The sequence below is a fragment of the Papaver somniferum genome, chromosome 1 (genome assembly GCF_003573695.1).
Source record: "Papaver somniferum cultivar HN1 chromosome 1, ASM357369v1, whole genome shotgun sequence".
Taxonomy (NCBI): Eukaryota; Viridiplantae; Streptophyta; class Magnoliopsida; order Ranunculales; family Papaveraceae; genus Papaver; species Papaver somniferum.
Genome location: NC_039358.1, coordinates 62,583,935 through 62,602,471, shown reverse-complemented (window position 1 = coordinate 62,602,471; position 18,537 = coordinate 62,583,935). Strand labels below are relative to the sequence as shown.

Sequence of the window (18,537 nt, the reverse complement as noted above, 5' to 3'; positions counted from 1 at the left end):
TTTGGTCGGTGTGGATGGAGAGGAATGACAGAGTCATGGTTAAGAAGAGACACATGGACAAAGAGATCATTAATGAAGTCAAAAGACTAATTTACAAGTGGGGATCCCTTCCAAAATGGTTTTGTCATGTCTCCTTTGGAGACTTCATCTTTAATTGGGCTGTAATACTAGAGTGCAACTAGTTAAACAGTATGCTATTGGACTGTGGCTTTAGGCCTCGGTAATTCTACTTGTATTCTGTTTTTCTTTTTTAGTAAAGTTTTAACTTTTTACCTCGGAAAAATAAAAATAAGTTTGGAGGAGTCAATGAAAGTTTATCTTACCATAAAACAACAAAAATTCTTCCAAAACCGTTTTGTAATGCGTTTGAACGAAGTTTGGAGTCCATGAAAGCTTACCTTACCATAAAAACAAAAATTCTTCCAAAATACTGAAATATTTAAGTGATGTTCGTAATCCAACCGGACCACGAATTGGAATGTGAGCTACTCTAATTGGGCCGCAAAATAGGTTGTGGACTTTTGTGAGCCAGGTCTTATCTTGGACTTTGAATCGTAACCATTTTTCGTCGCGAACAAGGCTTATGGTTAGGGCTGTCAATGGGTACCCATTACCCGGAACCGGATCCGATCAAATAGGGTCCGGTTCCGGGTCCTAAAATTGGACCCAATAACAAGTTAAGACCAGGCGGGTAATTACCCGATTGGACCCGAATCTTAACGGGTCCAAACGGGTAATACCCGACGGGTACCCGCGGGTAATGGATACCCGGTTATTCAATTTTTTATTCCTCTTTTTAGTAAAATTACAAGTATTTTGCTACTTTTGGCTTTGATATTTTCTTCACTTTTCATAATTGGGTACCCGACCAAAATTAGTATGATGCCCTGACAATAGAGTATCCGTTAATAAATCTACACTGAATCTTCATTTTTCGCCTCACAAACTTCCTGTGTTACTACGACATCGTATTTTTCTCTATTTCTTAGGCTTCGTTTTTCAATCCTATTAGTTTCATTCCGGAGAGATAGGAGATGTTGCTGCTTAAGCCTCATTAAATCAATTAACTAATGTGTGATACTTCAACTGTGGATGTTGTAATGCTAGTACTAAAAGCAGTACTGTTGTTGTTACGTCGTTAGTAATTTGGTGATACAACATTCCAAAACAACTCACCCTTTTGTAGTATTACGTACCAAATCTAATGTAGCAACTATCACCTAGTTAATTAATGAGTTTTCTGTATCTAAGATTCTAAGCTCTACTTTCAAATGAGCATTGATTTTGATTAAGAGTTAAGATTTTACAGGACTTGTAGTCATTTAGGAGTTAATATTTTTTTCTTTTCTGGATGTATATTTTAATTTTCTTCTTATGTATATAGTTTCTGTTAAATCGTAGATAGTAGAGTACCCCTTGATTCAGAAATTGTATACAAAATAGAAATCTAGGTTTTGACGTTGAGAGAATGGTTTCAAATTGTTTAAGCAAGTACCTGTTAATTACCCGGAACCGTTGGGTAGCCGGTCGTTTAACAGGGTCCGATTCTGGATCTATTAATTCGGTAACCGGACCCGGAACCGTTAATATTCGGAACCGGTAAAAATAATCGGGTCCGGTTCTGGGTAGTATGATACCCGGGAAAAACCGGACCCATTGACAGCCCTACTTATGGTGAAGCTTGTCAAATTACTTATGCAATCACGAGTTAGAGAACTTGGTATCGACAAGTTTTGCATTCAGATCGTTACATTATCACTGAATACAAATTTCATTCCGCTTCTAAATCAATTGGTGGCTCCAAACAAAAAAAGATCAATTGATAGCTGAATACAAAATATAAGAAATCTTTGTGATCAAATAATTTGCAAGTTTCCTCATCCTGGACAATAATATAAGAAATCCATCATGCGTACTATAAGTGTATGTGTGAATGTAATGTGGATTAATTTCCGGGTGAGCGCAGAAAGTCAATGTACTTGAGAAAGCATATGCTGCGGACCTCTTAATAGGACGAGAAAAGGAATCCATTAAAAAATAAAATTAAATTCATCACCCCTATTGACAGACTTTCTAAATTATGCCATGCCGTGACAGGCAGAAACAAAATGTTGGATAAAAATTGACGTTTTTACCCTTCTATGTTAATCAGATTGACCAGACTTCCCTTGGATTAGTAGAATTTTCGGGATTAGAATCCTTTCAACCTGCAAGTCAAGACTGAAATATAGGAGTCATAAGACCTCTATTCTTCACGATCTGAACCATTTTAACCTTCAAAATGTAATTAGTCGACAAAAATTCTCTCCAAATTGTATACCATTTGTTTATACGTATATCATCAAGGTATATTCTTCGTATTTTTCTTTTGTTCTGTACACATATTCTTCACCAAGATTATGAACAATCTTTTCTGTTATATATATCCCAAGATCTTAACTGGGTTTTCTCCATCATCTCCATTTCCATTCCCTTCTATCGGAGAAGAGGAAAAAGGCTAGTAGTAGTACATCATCATCGACAAGAAGAAAAACAAAAACAAGAAATGGGTCTATTTTCTTTGTTTGTTACTCTGTTTCTGATTTTGAATGTAGCAGTGATTTGCAATGGAGGAATCACTAGTAAATTTGTTAGGAAAGTTGAGAAAACTATTGATATGCCACTCGATAGTGATGTCTTTTCTGTTCCTCCTGGTTATAACGCTCCTCAACAGGTCTGATTTTCTTCTAATGATTGTTGTTATGATTTTTTAGTTAAATTTCTTTCATTTCTGAATACCCTTTTTGATATTTAATGCTCATGAAGTGTGTTTTTTAGGATAAAACCAATTTAAACCTTTTATTGGTAGTATTTATTTAAGTTTGTGTAGAGTTGAGGTTTTTATGTATTTGCTATAAGTGTTTGTTTATTTGACTCAATCTCCAATCATGGGTTAAGTGGGTTTTACTTTTGCTAGTTTCTTTTTGTTGATTTTGTGATTATGGTGGTTTTGTTTTTGAAGGTTCATATAACTCAAGGAGATCATGATGGAAAAGGAGTTATTGTATCTTGGGTTACTATGGATGAGCCTGGTTCAAATAAAGTGCTCTACTGGAGTGAAAAGAGCAAGGATAAACACCATGCCAGGGGTCACATGGTTACTTACAGATTTTACAATTATACTTCTGGTTTTATTCATCATTGTACCATCAATCATTTGGAGGTTGGTCTTCTACCCTTTCTTTTGGTTGCTGCAGTCATGGTTTTGTTTTAGAGTACTTGAAAGTAAGATTGTTTTCTTTCCCCTACGAACTGTTGAGGATATCATGCTTGATTGTAATTCTGTTTTCTCATTTTGCAGTATGACACAAAATACTACTATGTTGTTGGTCTTGGACTGACAGAGAGGCAATTCTGGTTCACTACACCTCCTAAAGTTGGTCCTGATGTTCCTTACACTTTTGGTCTCATCGGTAAGCTTGTTTTCTAATCGTTTTATCACTCTTTGAGTTGCTTGGCACTGCTTCAGCCTCCTATATTGTCTATTTACATTCTTATGTGGCAAAAAATTTATTATCATATTTGAACTGATGAGTAGTCGCCATAATTTTATCAGAGAACTATTTGATTGGTTTGCCAGGGGTTAATAGAAATTCAATCTCATTGAAGAGTTTGAATGATACAGATGAAATGTACATGTATTGATGTGTAGTCGAACTTATATCTGTTTGTGTATCTGTGCACATGTATACTATCTTATCTTCAGTTCTCACAATCTCCCTTCTGGGGATATCTTGCAGGAGATCTTGGTCAAAGTTTTGATTCGAATAAAACACTTTCGCATTACGAATCAAGTCTATCAAAGGGACAGACAGTTTTGTTCGTTGGTGATCTCTGTTATGCAGATCAATATCCCCTGCATGACAATAATAGGTGGGATACATGGGGTAGATTTGTGGAGAGAAGTAATGCGTACCAATCTTGGATATGGACTGCAGGAAACCATGAGATTGATTTCCTTCCTGAATATGTAATCACTCTGAACCTACTTAAAGTTTGGTCAAATGAATGACATTATGTCGCTGGTCAATGCTCATCTCATATGTTCTATCTTTCGGTCCAGGCATTCTTTATGTTGAAGTATCTAGGTTTGCTTATCTTTTGTATCTTTTCTATGTAGTCACTACTTGTTTGATCTGAATTTGGGCATGGTGGTTTGATGCAGGGTGAAACTGTACCTTTTAAGCCCTATACTAACCGGTATCCTGTTCCATATCGAGCATCTGGAAGTACTGCTCCGTTTTGGTATTCGATCAAGCGAGCTTCAGCCTACATCATTGTCCTTGCTTCATATTCAGCATATGGTGAGATAAAATAACCATCTCCATATGCAGTTAGGCATGTTCATTTGTTCATCATGGAGATAAAATCGTGATCTCTTACCTGTTAATTCATGTGTAGGCAAATACACACCTCAATACAAATGGCTTGAGGAGGAGTTTCCGAAAGTGAATAGGACTGAAACACCATGGTTGATAGTGCTGATGCACTCACCATGGTATAACAGTTACAACTATCATTATATGGAAGGTGAAACTATGAGGGTGATGTACGAGCCATGGTTTGTTAAATACAAGGTTGATGTTGTATTTGCAGGCCATGTTCATGCCTATGAAAGATCTGTAAGTACATCATCTCTAATTTTATTTACCATATGAAATAGATTTCAACCATTGTATGTGGTTCTCTACCTAGATATTTAGGGGCAGGGATACTTGGTTCTAAATCCCGTGCCACATCTTTGTGAACTAATTGAACTTGTTTGCATATCTCTCAATGAGTGCTTTCACATGTATTCACTTCAAGAGTATTATTCCCATTAGCCAAGACATTTTGTCAGTGAAGACTTTCATTTTGTCTGTCTGTACAAGTTACTGCATTGAAATTTGCAGTTTGATTGTTGATTTAGTTTCTTTAAAAAAATATATATATGTGGAATGTTTTCATTTCCTGCCTTGCTTTCAATCTTAAAAAAGGAGTCCAATGGAACTTTTTGCTGATTTTTTTCCGTATTACAGGAACGTGTATCAAACATTGCATACAACATTGTGAACGGTGTTTGCAACCCTGTGAGTGATCAATCTGCTCCTGTATACATTACAATTGGTGATGGAGGAAATCTAGAAGGACTTGCAACGAAGTAAGATTTGTATCCGAGAGCTTGTTTATGTGTTACTAACATTTATGTGTTATTTTATTTGGTTGCTAATGTCCAAGGCAATAAATCATATACAGTTGAAATTGATGCATCTTCTTTTTTTTCTTACAGCATGACAGAACCACAACCAAAGTACTCAGCATATCGTGAAGCCAGTTTTGGCCATGCTATTTTTGACATTAAGAATCGAACCCATGCATATTACGGTTGGCACAGGAATCAAGATGGAGTTGCTACAGCGGCTGATTCTATGTGGTTTTTCAATAGAGTCTGGTACCCTGAGGCTGAACACCCGGTATCTCAATAATGATTATGTGCCTTCTTTTTATTGTGCTTGATTTCTAGTAGTAGAATAATAAGAGCAACCAACAAATATCAGACGTGGTTATCCAAACCCATGATTCTACCACTATTGAAGTCCATAGAATTTTGGTTACCCATCATCACCACAATCTGCACAAACTCTCTGTAACAATTTCTTGTTCATAGTAAATGATATCAGTTATGCTTTCCATTTTATGCATTATTTTGTGCCTTATCCATGAAATTTGTGCTATGATACTTTTAAAATGAATTTACGCTCTTGTTTCTGAAGTTCACTTTGGATTTGGTTTGAACTGACACACAATGTTAAACCCCAGGTACCAAGACATTTAGCTTGGTAAAGTGTTTATTTCACCAGATTCAATTACAGAGACTGAAGGTGTTTTGAAAATAAGATTCCAGAATGAATGCAGATAATATTTCTGTAAAATCAAGTTCTGAGCACCTATTTATGCATCTGTGTATGTTGATGTATGTGGCAACTTATGGCTATGGCCGATCTATGTACTGCTATTTAAGTGTGTTTTGTGTATATACTTGATGAAATACTCGGCAAACACAGCTCAGCCTCAATGTACTTACTTTATGTAATAACTTGTATTAAGGGATTGTATGAGTAAATTTGTGTACCCATTTGTGCTTGGAATATGTCAGCCAATTCATACCCCTAGCTTACTAAAGAAAACAACACAAATTCAGCAGAATCAGCCAGGCACACGAATTGGTAAGGAAAACTGCTTTTTGTGGCAAAAGTTTTCATCCTTGGCTTACTAGAGTGAACCAAAGGCGCGCACTTTCCCTTGATTGTACAATCAGTTCACTTCTACTTTCTATTCTTTTGGTATGGTTTTCCTTATTTTCCATTCCCAATTTACTTCTCCCGATTTTTTTTTCTATGTACCGCCCATTAAAAGTCAAATTAACTTTGACTACGACTATTATCAATTTTATTTGTTTCTTCTTTCAATCCCTCTTTTTCATTAAGCAAAACAAAAAGTGATCAAGTTGAAAACCTAGATGCCGATTAATTATTACAGTACTATAGGCAATTAGTCAGCAAACCATTATTATAGAAGATCTCCTAATGGAAAACAAGGGAAAAACATCTCAGCCCTTGTTCAATCGGATTATGATAATTCTACTGGAACCCACCTTATGAACAAGGTTTAGAGTTGATTAATAAACTTAATTAATCACATGAGCAGGGTAACTTTAAAAATATGATCATCTAATTGGAGTAACAACACCAATTACACTTGAACTGTTCGTGTAACTGCCAGAATATGCTAATCAAATCACACCGATTATAGTACCGTATGTACAGTAGGGTTTACTTAAATCATCATAAAAGATAGTAACAGATGCTCCAGTTAGTAACATATACTTCCAAATTCCACCTAACATAAAATTAGGGTATGATTCAATCAGTACAGTGTGAACCGTGAACACAATACATGCTCCAACTAATTTTAAGTAATATAATGCCCTCGTCTGTCTCTCTCGTCCACCATCTTCAGTATCAAGCCGATATCACACACCAATTAGGGTATGATTCAATCAGTACAGTGTGAACCGTGAACACAATACATGCTCCAACTAATTTTAAGTAATATAATGCCCTCGTCTGTCTCTCTCGTCCACCATCTTCAGTATCAAGCCGATATCACACACCAATTCTCCTTCTCTATTTTTCACTGAAGGTGGTGATAATCATGGAGATGGAATAAAAAAGATACTGATCGGTGGTGGAGATGGATATGGAACAATGAACCCGACTTGCAACAGAGAAAAACGAGTGGAATCTCTTGCGATAAAAAATAACACTAGCTAACAAGTTTGAGTTAAGTTTCTATAACCTATAAAAAAAATGACAAACTTATAAACTGTTAAGACATTCGTAGACGGTACCAGTTTCTCTCCAGGAAGAACAAGAAAAGTACCAATAGTCCCACTCAAGAAAAATAATATGCATCTATCTTCAATGTAACCTCGAGCTTCAACTAACATTTTTCTAGTATAATCTTGACGTTGTGGTGTGCAGAGCGAACAAGAACTCCACTTGCTAGATAAAAATACAAACGAAATCGAAATGAATTAGTGAAACGTAGATGCCTTTCAGAATGGTAAAATAATTAGGAGATGAAATCACCCACAACCTAAGGTTATCTCAAATTTCTAGCAATTAACAAACTAACGACTCATTAAGACTCATTATTTGCAGTTCAAACAGATAACCGTCGGAATATTGAAGATAGTAAGCCTGGTCATGAAGACGTACAACGATAATCTACCAAAATTGTGAAACTGTTTCATGATGAAACTGCAAGTTGGATGAAGTTATCATTAAGAAAAACTAACATAGGTGCCAATCAAGAGTACTGTTGTGCAACATACCAATTTAGTTCCCATCTTTTATCAGTACACACTGCTCTACATAAGAAGCCCGATAGCCTAAAACAGGTAAACACCCACGATATGGGTACACTGGCCATGAAAAACACATGGTATTCTGTCCTATGTCCCTTGTACTTTCTTATGCATGTTATTAAGATTAAACAACAGAAAAATGTAAGCAGTCTGATTAAAGTAGGCGGTACGATTGCAGTCAAATTTACTTGAATAGAATAACAACGGAAAAAGATCTTCAGAGCTAGTCGGGATAAACAGAAAACTGAAGAAACAACAATAACTTACCTCCTCATGCTGCCCTTCTACCATTATTAATACAAATTCTTCTTTTTCTTGTTAGTTCCAATATTGCCAAGTCCATATGCTTTGCGCCTTTCTTTTGAGGGTTTACCTTCTTCCAGTCCTCCGTTTCTCCTGCGCTTCTTAGAAGATTTACCAGTGTCACCATTCACTTCCACTCTGTCTCCCTTCTCCTCAGCAACTGGTTCCAAACTTGTTGACTCATTGTACGTGTGGTAGGGGTACATATCGTCAGGCTTCTCTAGGTCATATTCATGTAAGTCATAAGGGGAATTGTTTTCCTCTTCGTGATCTCTTTCTCATCCTCAGAGATATTATCTAAATCATTAAAGTCACGACTCTTTCCCTTATTCTTAGATACCCAACACCATTTCTTCTCAACATAATTTTTCAAGAACATGGTTTCAACGTCGTTCAGTTTTCTCAGTTTTCTCATCTCAGTTTCTTCATCGTTCTCATCATGATTAGAGAAATTCTTAATTGGGAGAAGTATGAACTTACTTTCACGAGGCTCAATATCACTGTAAGAAATAGGCTCTCCCTTTTTAATTTGCCGACTTATCTCCAATTTCACTGTTAAAAATTCTTCAATTACTTACTATAGTTTAGAGAAACAAAACCAAGAACTCAAAAATCAAATCTTATGGTAATAGCATAGCATAACCTAAATCCAAGATTACTCAGAAACGAAAACAAACGTACGGGATTTACCTTTTTTCAATTCTCCTTCTGTCCTGTTCTTCTTAGAAGATTTATCAGCGTTATTGTACTTGTAGTAGGGGTACATATCCACAGGCTTCTGTTGGACATATTGGGAATTGAATTCCGCCTCATATTTTTCTTGCTTCTTGATCTCTTTCTCATCCTCAGAGATATTATCTACATCATCAAATGCACATCTCTTTCCCTTACTCTTAAATACCCACTTTTTCTTCTCAACATAATTCTTCAAGAACTTCTCATCATCCTTGTTCAATTTCCCCAGATTACTTTCTCCGTCGTCGTTCTTCAAGAACTTCTCATCATCCTTGTTCAATTTCCCCAGATTACTTTCTCCATCGACGTCGTCATGGATCTCAGAGAAATTCTGACATTTTTGGCAGAGAAGAAAGAACTTAGTTTCACAAGGCTCAATATCACTGTAAGAAATAGGCTCTCCCTTTTTGATTTTCCGGACCAATCTTTGCCAACCGACCCAACTCATCTCCAATTTCACTGTAAAAATTCTTCAATCAGTTTCTAGGGTTTTACATAAACAAAACTAAGAACTCAAAAATCAAATCTTATCATAATAACATAGCATAACCTAAATCCAAGAATACCCAGAAACGAAAACAAACATACCTTTGTGATTTCCTTGGCAAAAGGGCAGGCTTCTTCGAATTACAGTGCTCTTGTTGCGGTAGACACAGGAAGGATTGAATTGATAGACACGGTACTCTTGTATATGTATACAGTAGGAATCTCCCGTGCCGTACCGGCACGGGCTATATCACACGGTTATATTCTGGGTCGCTAGCTAGTCTGCCCGATTTAATGTCCTATGTTAATCGGGAAAGAGCTAAATGAATGGGGAAAGAGCTAAACTTTGTCTACTTTCCATCCTTTTCAATTGCTCGTATATTCCCTGTCCGATTTCTTTAACATTATACGTTCAGCTGTTCAATTAAGGAGAAGCCAATTCTGGACCAATTGAGAGCGGTTTGTAATGCAAATCTCATAGTTTGATATTGAGAATCCATAGTCCTGGCCATTGTTGGTGATGTAGTGGAGGTGTTAATTTTATTGTTTTCACATCCATTAGTTTTTATTAGGTTCCTGAATTTGATCGGATCCGTTTCTACCCTCTGCCTATTTACGTTGTGGTGTTGGTGTTGGTGTTCCATTCGCCGGTGTCCAAAGGTATCTTTCTATTGTTGTCCAAATATCTGCAAGTGAGCATCTGATGACACTCGGTGACCCATTCACATTTTATTTTTGAATGTAAGTTAATCAATGAAATTCGTATATTCTATTGAGTTCTTTTATAGCCGCATAACTTGTTTGTGAAAAAGTCTGAATGGTTTTATAATTGATTCATTCAATTTATGCATGAGGATTTTAAATTATTTCAAATCAAGAAATAGGTATTCGTTAAACATATAGATTTTATAAATAATCATCTTCAAGTCAGCAAAATATGATGTTTTATCATGCACTTGTAATCATCTCAAAAGTCTTATCCCGCTTGTCACCCCCATATATTGGTAACTCCACCTGGAAGACAATCAGGTGATGAAGGACCCGGTAAAGAACCTCGAACACACGTTGAACTCCCTTGTTCTATTCCAAATTAAAGGCATAGTAAATTTTAAGTTCCATATTAAACATATTTTCAAAATCAAAACTTTTTTACCTCATTTATTTGCATCAAGGAATCAGCTGAATGGCCTAGCAATTCCTCTGCCGCAATTCCTCTGGCTAGGAACACTGTTGTTTCCGTCCCATCAGAAACCGTCATTACCAAGCGCAGGTTGTCAATTTTTGTAGAAATTATGTATCTTTTATGCGTATACTTAAACTGATTATCGACTAAGAAACAGAAAATTAAATTACATCGGGATTGTGTCAGTGTATTTTAAGCAATGTAGACACTGCTTCTGGTGCCCTTCATGATCAAATTCCTCTTTGCATTTAGTACAGTACATGCAGAACCAATCATCTGCCAAGTGAGTAATCTGAGCCAGTGTAGTTAATGGATCCCCAACCTGTAATTACATTGTGTCGATTTATTTGAAGTTGTTTAATAGTGAAAATATCATCAGGTAAATATATATCATGTCATACCTCAATGTCGGAATTCACTTTCTTCTCAGTCAGCATAGAAATCATCAGCCCGTGTTTGCGTTCATATGTAGGGTCGGTCGCTTGATTCCGGTGATCGTTATGCATCATGTTGTGGTTGTTCAATTCCTTGGAGTTAGTTACTACAAATTACAAAAATATAATTGTGATTGTTACTAATTGAAATTAGAATGCTACAGATTAAAACACGTGAAAATCTTCAGTGTGCATTCTTACTCATTGAATATAAAATGCAACCAAAAGAGATTTGGTATGTAATCTTTTCGATCACTGGTTATACCTTGTAGTGATGCTCTTCTTGGTGATTGGCTCTTGAGATATGACATCATGTATTTTGATACCCTGTAGTTGATTTGTGCTGCCATACTGAAGTTGGAAGATATGTGCTATATATCAATCTCTCCACAACCTTAAATAGAAATTTCCACGTCAATGTGTATAATGGAATAGTCTTTCAATGCCCATGATGTATGTGCATGTTTCAGTTTCAAAACGTGAATGGTCCTATAAATTTCAATTATTATTATAACTATAGTGGGATTTACTAAAATGAGGTGGAGTCATGCAAGTGAGTTGGAAGAGATGGCAGTTTATCACATTTAATAACTATATTACGTTATAAATGAAATTGACAATATGTTTAATCTTTCATTCGTCTTAGTAGTCGATAATAGTTTCTGACGGTAGCATCATTTGCTATATGATGACTTATGATAGTATATGATGAAGTTCTTAATATTGGACTTGATGATCATCTCATGTATTGTATTAATCCAGTTCCTGAAACGATAAAATAGACCAAATGAGGGTTAATAAGTTACACCTCTTGGTAATCCCATTGCCCAGTTTCTATAAACCCGATACCCGGAATCCAGAACAATGTCATCACACATCGAGAGTATTATTGACAAAATATCTCTGGAACTTGACGTAGGATAAAAAGATTGCATGGCTGCTATCTTGGCATCAGTTCCATTTGGGAGTGGCATCTTCTCCTGCCAAAGCATGTTCTACATCGTCAACTTTTTCCACCTCTCTTTAATCTAAGACTGCAAAAGTTTAAAATTGTTTGCCAGTGAACCAATAAGACAATATCTCCAAACATTGGGCTGGTGCACCCCCATGGGCGTTCAAATTTGGAAGAAAAGATATAACTTGATGAAGGTGCTTGGCCACCTACAAATTCGTTCCTACAATGCGTAACACCACATACATTTTGGACATAGTTGCACCTGTATTAACTTCAACCCATCATTACAGGTGCTGAAGCCCTTTAAATCTGTAAAAAGTTTTCCCTGTAATCTAACCTCCTTTCAATTCATGTCATTTATTCGTTTTTTTAAATGTAGAAAACATGGAGCAGATAGTGACTGACTATAAGAAAAGAGACTATAAACAAATTATATCGCAGAATTATATCGCAGGGCAAGAGATGCAGGATAAGCAATCATATAAAGTACCGTCTTGCAGTGCAGACAGTTAAGGTTCTGAAACTTTCTTAACAAAAGACCTAGCGTTGAAATGGGGAACCGGATAATAGAGCATAACTATTATCAAGATTGTAAGTAAAATGCGAAACATGGAGTTCAAACAAAGAAAACAAAAAACAAATAACAATACTGAGTAAAGGTTCATGTAATGCTTTATTCAATTATACTCCGGTAGCGAGGCCCAATTCATTCAGCAGCTTCATCCTTAATATCCTCAATTCCAGTTGTTTCGTAAGGCGAGGTTTCTTTGCGTGCGGTCCATCAACAGTATTTGAAACCCCTTCAACTTTCACAGTCGCAAAAACACCTTGGCAGGCTGGTGGGTGAGGTTAATTCGGGTGACAGTGAAGCTAGATGGTGTTTTCTGTTTCATGTTGAAGGAATTGATAGTAATTTGGAAATCAACAGCTTGCTGGAGTATATGCGAGAATCCAGATATTACCGCAGATTTTGCATTATCCTGCGATGTTAAGTGTTGAATGTAGCATTAGTTTGATGGATGAAAAGGAAATAAGAAATATCAATTAAACTTTTATACTAAACTCTGCACTGAACTCTTTCAATTTTTTTAAAAATCGGATTTATGATATATAAGTGTGCACACATGGGTGGGCCAAAACTCAGCTGTAAAGATGACATACTCAAAACATATCATCAAACCAAAAATCTAGAGACAGGATTACCTCTGACGCTCCTATGAGCTCAGTTGCGATAGAACATGCCATTTTTTGGACTTCACACTCCAGAGCTACAAAGACTGTGGTGCCAGTGTGGTCCTCTACCTCAAAGCGGACCATGAACCTGTGATGCAAAAAGGAATCATCGACCAGTGCATTGGTTAAGTGATAGATAGCTTCCGACATGTCAGAATGATTGAAAATTATGTTCCGGGTGATTACCTTGCAATGGGCATTTCAACTTTGGCTTCACATTTAGTGCACCAAAGGTCTCCATCATCACCCATAACCTTCTTGCTACATTGATGGCAGGAAAGATAGTGTCAACCATTTTCAATCAGCACATTGGTGGCAGTGGCGTTACATATGAGGACGTTAGCATCCTGCATATATGGATATAAATCGAAGATGAAGTATTGGTCTATATAAGTATGAACACATGTGAATATAGCTTTCTATTATAACCCAATTTAATATACGACGTGTATGCATAGTTTTCCGATGAGTTGGGAGAATCTAATCATTTATGCAGTAAGTCATCAATATTAAAAGCCTTGGAGTAAAGTGTGAAAACGCAGATCCAAGAATAATATAACAGAGCAGGATGTCTTGTCACATAAATTGATTAAATGTTTTTGCTAATCTGAAGACGTAACAAACTAATGATTAAAACAACGTATACATTAAGAAAACGAAACAATTCGAACCGTTTTTGATTTACTCATTTTCTTGTCTGAACTTAGATATTCTGGGAATGAGGAAACTGTTTACATTTAACGTGATGTTCATTGTTGCAAGATTTAACGTGTTGTTCATTGTTGCAAGATTTAATGTTTTGGTCTTGGTGTGGTTTCGCATTAGTTCTTTACATATTATTTTTGATATATTTAACGTGTTGTTCATTGTTGTAAGATTCCAACAATCTTAACACATTATTTTTCCTTGTAATAATGGGAAAGAACGACGTTGAAAAACCACAGAAGTTTAACGGAAAGGATTTCAAGAGATGGCAATCAAAGATGTTGTTTTATCTGAGCCATCATGAACTGGATTATGTACTTGTTCCAACTGAAGAATTGATGAATGCTGAAGTTTTGAACGAGGAGGAGCTCGCGTATAACAAGAGGTCGAATTTTCTGGCTAAAAATCATATCATGAATGGTTTGGAAGATGCGATGTATAATTTTTACAACGCTAACGATAATTTTAGTGCTTATGATTTGTGGACTGCGTTAGAGGCGAAGTACCAAGATGAGACTGCAGGGAGCAAGAAATTTATGGTGGCGAAATTTATGGACTTCAAGATGACGAATGATAAGCCTGTTGTTGATCAATTCCTCGAATTTCAACAAATCATTAATGAGATTCTTGCTGAAGGTATGGTCATTGATGAGACGTTTCAAGTATCTGCGGTGATTGAGAAGTTACCATCTTCTTGGTCGGAGTACAAGAAAAGGCTGAGACATGAAACTGGCGAGATCAACATGGTTGAATTTGGAAAGAAGATTCAAGTGGAAGAGATGTTGTGCACCAAAGACAAGAACGTGTCATCTGCATGGGACATGGCGAACAAAGCTCATATGTCTGAACACAAGTCATCCAAAGCTGGAAAAGGTGACAATAACAATCGCAACTCGAAGCATGGACCTAACGAGAAAGGTATGTTTCGTAAACCAGAATCGAGCATTATTAAAATTAAGGGTCCTTGTTGGGTGTGTGGAAACACTGGTCATATGGCAGTTCATTGTAGACAACGTAAGGACAAGAAGAATATTGCTAACTTGGTTGAGAAGAACAAAGACGAGTTTTCTGCTATAGTGTCTGAAGTTAATTTGGTGACCAATGTGATGGACTGGTGGGTAGATTCTGGAGCTACCAAGCATGTTTGTGGGAACATAGACCTGTTCACCTCCTACCAGAAGGTAGGGGAAGGCGAGAAACTCTATATGGGTAACTCATCTGCATCAGAGGTTGCAGGAAAAGGAAAGGTCGGTCTGAAGCTCACATCTGGAAAGACTCTCACATTGAATGAAGTTCTTCATGTTCCAGACATCTGCAAAAATCTTGTTTCTTGTTCTGTTTTAGATGATAAGGGTTTTAAAGTTACAATTGAGTATGGAAAACTTATAGTAACTAAGGGCAATGATTATGTGGGTAAGGGTTATAAGACTGGGGATCTTTACAAACTTAATGTAACCTGTCCTGAAGTGAAATTGAATGGTTCTTCTGCTTACATGTGTGTGTCATCGAATGTTTGGCATGGTAGACTTGGTCATGTAAATTACAAATCAATGCATAAACTAGCTAGCGTAGGCTGCATACCCAAATTCACTTTAGATAAAAGTCATAAGTGTGAGATTTGCGTAGAATCTAAGCATACTAAGAAATCATTCAGGAATAATGTCCAGAGAAACACTAAACCCTTAGAGTTGATTCATTCAAACGTAGTTGACATGAAGTCAGTTCAAAATAGAGGTGATAAGAAATGGTTTGTCACTTTTATAGATGATTGTACGAGGTACTGTCAGGTTTATTTTCTTAGAGGGAAGGACGATGCCTTAGAAGCCTTTAAGATTTATAAACGTGAAGTTGAAAACCAATTGAATGCTACCATTAAAACTTTTAGGTCTGACCGTAGTGGTGAGTATCTAATTCCTATTGGATATTTCTGTGAAGAACATGACATAATACATGAAATTACAGCCCCTTATTCACCTCAATCCAATGGTGTAGATGAACGTAATAACCGTACCCTTAAGGATATGATGAATGCCATGTTGATTAGTTCAGGATTACCTTCGAATTTTTGGGGGGAGGCTATCCTCTCAGCGAATTACATCCTGAACAGAGTACCCTTTAAAGGATCATACAAAACTCCATATGAGTTATGGAAAGGCAAACAACCATCTTATGATTACTTCAAAGTGTGGGGGTGCTTGGCAAAGGTGGCCATCCCTCCTCCTAAGACAAATAAGATAGGACCCAAAACCGTTGATTGTGTTTTTATAGGGTATCCTGGGCATTCTAGTTCTCATAGGTTTATGGTTGTGAGTTCTGAAATTTCTGACATAGGGTTGAATACTATCATGGAGTCTAGGGATGCTGAGTTTTTTGAGAATGTTTTTCCTTTGAAACGCGATCCTCGAAAGAGATGTTTAGATGATCCCCTAGATGTGCCTTCAACTAGTCAGTTATTACCTTTAGAGGAAGATGAACCAGAAGTAGAACCTAGAAGAGGTAAAAGGGCTAAAACTAAGAAAACCTATCCTGGTTGCATTACATACCTAGCCGAGTCTGATCCTCAGACTTATAGAGAATCCATGACTTGTCCTGAAGCTCCATGGTGGAAAGAAGCTTCCTTTAATGAAATGGATTCCATCCGAGAAAACGGTACTTTTGAACTTGTAGATTTACCTCCAGGGTGTAAGGCCGTAGGTTGTAAATGGATTTTCAAGAGAAAACGTAAGATAGATGGAACTGTTGAAAATACAAGGCTAGGTTGGTAGCTAAAGGCTACAGACAAATACAAGGTATAGATTTCTTTGACACATATTCACCAGTGAGTAGAATTAGCTCAATTAGGATGTTAATTGCTATAGCTTCTGTCCATAATATAGAGATACATCAAATGGAGGTAAAGACAGCGCTTCTTAATGGTGAGTTAGATGAAGAAATTTATATGGAACAACCTGAGGGATTTGTAGTTAAAGGTTGTGAAAAGAAAGTTTGTAAACTGGTTAAATCTTTGTATGGATTGAAACAAGCACCTAAACAATGGCATGAGAAATTTGATCATGTGATGATTTCTAGTGGTTTTAGAATTGATGAATCTGATAAATGTGTTTATACTAAACTTGTCAAGGATGTCTGTGTGATTGTATGCTTGTATGTTGATGATATGCTTATACTAGGTACAAACATGGATGTGATTAATTCCACTAAGAAACTGTTGAATGAGAACTTTGACATGAAATACTTAGGCCCCGCTGATGTCATATTAGGGATGAAGATTAGGAAAACTTCTAATGGCAATAGTCTGAGTCAGTCTCATTATGTTGAATCCATACTTAAGAAATATAATCAGTTTAACTGTAAACCTGTGTGTACTCCTTATGATTCTAACTGTAAACTCAAGAAGAATAAGGGTGTAGGAGTTAACCAACTTGAATACTTGAGAGTCATAGGAAGTCTGATGTATTTGATGAATTTTACTAGACCAGACATTACTTATGCTGTGAGTAGGTTAAGCAGGTATACTTGTAATCCAGGGCAGATACATTGGGATGCACTTATTAGAGTGCTAAAGTACTTGAAGTACACGATGACCTTTAGTTTGAATTACGAAGGATATCCGGCCGTCCTTGAGGGATTTTGCGATGCAAACTGGATAACAGGATCAGAGGATTCTAAGTCTACGAGTGCATATGTATTCACTCTAGAAGGTGCGTTTGTATCTTGGAAGAGTTCCAAACAGACATATATAGCTCGTTCCACTATGGAATCGGATTGCGTTAGATAAAGCAGGAGAGGAGGCCGAATGGCTAAGAAACTTTTTAGAAGATTCCTCTCTGGCATAGGCCTGTGCCAGCTATATCTATACAGTGTGACAGCAAATCTGCGATAGGTAGAGCTAAGAGTAGCTTCTACAATGAAAAGTCTATTTCCATAGATTGGACGCAGTCCAAGGATAATATCGCGGACCCTTTGACGAAAGGTTTGTCCAAGGAGATAGTTAGTAAATCATCGAGGGGGATGGGGCTTAGGCTCAATAATTAAACTTTCCATGAAGGATACTCAACCTTGCTGACTGGACATTCCAAGATCAAGGTTTCGAATGAGACAACTAATTCATGGTGGATAAAGGTAAACACTATCAGAGAATTTCATTCTCTGTCCCTTCCCTATGGTGTTGATGTGATAGTGTGACTGCATGTGGAGGATGACTTTTAAATAAGTCTTAATGAGTTCCATAGTTTCAATTTAAGATTGAAGTGGGGTGTAGCAGTAAACACTCTTGATGGAACTCACCTATCTGAATGTGGAAGTGGGGCCGATTCCTATGAGAATTGAGCCAATTCTCTAGAGCATTTTGAGAAACATGATATGTCCAGGGACAAATTGGACAAAACGGCACGAACTTAGCAACACCAGGAGATTATCATGCGTGGTTGTTGTCGCGAATTACACCAACGCTATCAGTTCAAGACTAGGTTCACTGTTTAGCGAGTAGTTCCGGTAACTTCTCACTAAGTAAGGGTTCAAGACCTCATGGACACCTTTGCCTAAATGGTATTTT

The 18,537-nt window shown here is 36.8% G+C and overlaps 2 protein-coding genes across 3 annotated transcripts; one reads left to right on the top strand and one right to left on the bottom strand.

Annotated features, from left to right (window-relative positions):
• Nucleotides 1-2,205: 2,205 nt before the first annotated feature.
• On the top strand, nucleotides 2,206-6,150 carry LOC113289125 (purple acid phosphatase-like). The gene is made up of 9 exons (XM_026538308.1): nucleotides 2,206-2,713; nucleotides 3,002-3,202; nucleotides 3,341-3,452; nucleotides 3,780-4,009; nucleotides 4,205-4,343; nucleotides 4,441-4,661; nucleotides 5,058-5,179; nucleotides 5,309-5,492; nucleotides 5,839-6,150. Exons 1-9 carry the CDS (start codon nucleotides 2,546-2,548, stop codon nucleotides 5,860-5,862), a joined length of 1,401 nt encoding a protein of 466 aa, XP_026394093.1. The 5' UTR covers nucleotides 2,206-2,545; the 3' UTR covers nucleotides 5,863-6,150.
• A 741-nt stretch (nucleotides 6,151-6,891) lies between these two features.
• Nucleotides 6,892-9,714, bottom strand: LOC113289112. Of its 2 annotated transcripts, XR_003330860.1 has the most exons (4): nucleotides 9,575-9,713; nucleotides 8,942-9,445; nucleotides 8,216-8,803; nucleotides 6,892-7,583 (listed from the first exon to the last, which is right to left on the bottom strand). XR_003330860.1 is itself a non-coding variant. In XM_026538298.1 (3 exons), exons 2-3 carry the CDS (start codon nucleotides 9,432-9,434, stop codon nucleotides 8,472-8,474), a joined length of 825 nt encoding a protein of 274 aa, XP_026394083.1. In that variant the 5' UTR covers nucleotides 9,435-9,445; nucleotides 9,575-9,714; the 3' UTR covers nucleotides 6,892-8,471. The 2 variants fall into 2 exon arrangements, 1 of the variants encoding a protein (XP_026394083.1); XM_026538298.1 differs by having other exon boundaries at nucleotides 6,892-8,803; nucleotides 9,575-9,714.
• Nucleotides 9,715-18,537: the final 8,823 nt, after the last annotated feature.

Coding starts and splice junctions, on each gene's coding strand:
- LOC113289125 (XM_026538308.1), top strand. CDS start 2,546: ATGGGTCTATTTTCTTTGTTTGTTACTCTGTTTCTGATTTTGAATGTA. Junction 2,714..3,001: donor GTTATAACGCTCCTCAACAG/GTCTGATTTTCT, acceptor TTGTTTTTGAAG/GTTCATATAACTCAAGGAGA. Junction 5,493..5,838: donor ACCCTGAGGCTGAACACCCG/GTATCTCAATAA, acceptor GTTAAACCCCAG/GTACCAAGACATTTAGCTTG.
- LOC113289112 (XM_026538298.1), bottom strand. CDS start 9,434: ATGAGTTGGGTCGGTTGGCAAAGATTGGTCCGGAAAATCAAAAAGGGA. Junction 8,804..8,941: donor AGAAGGAGAATTGAAAAAAG/GTAAATCCCGTA, acceptor AATTTTTAACAG/TGAAATTGGAGATAAGTCGG.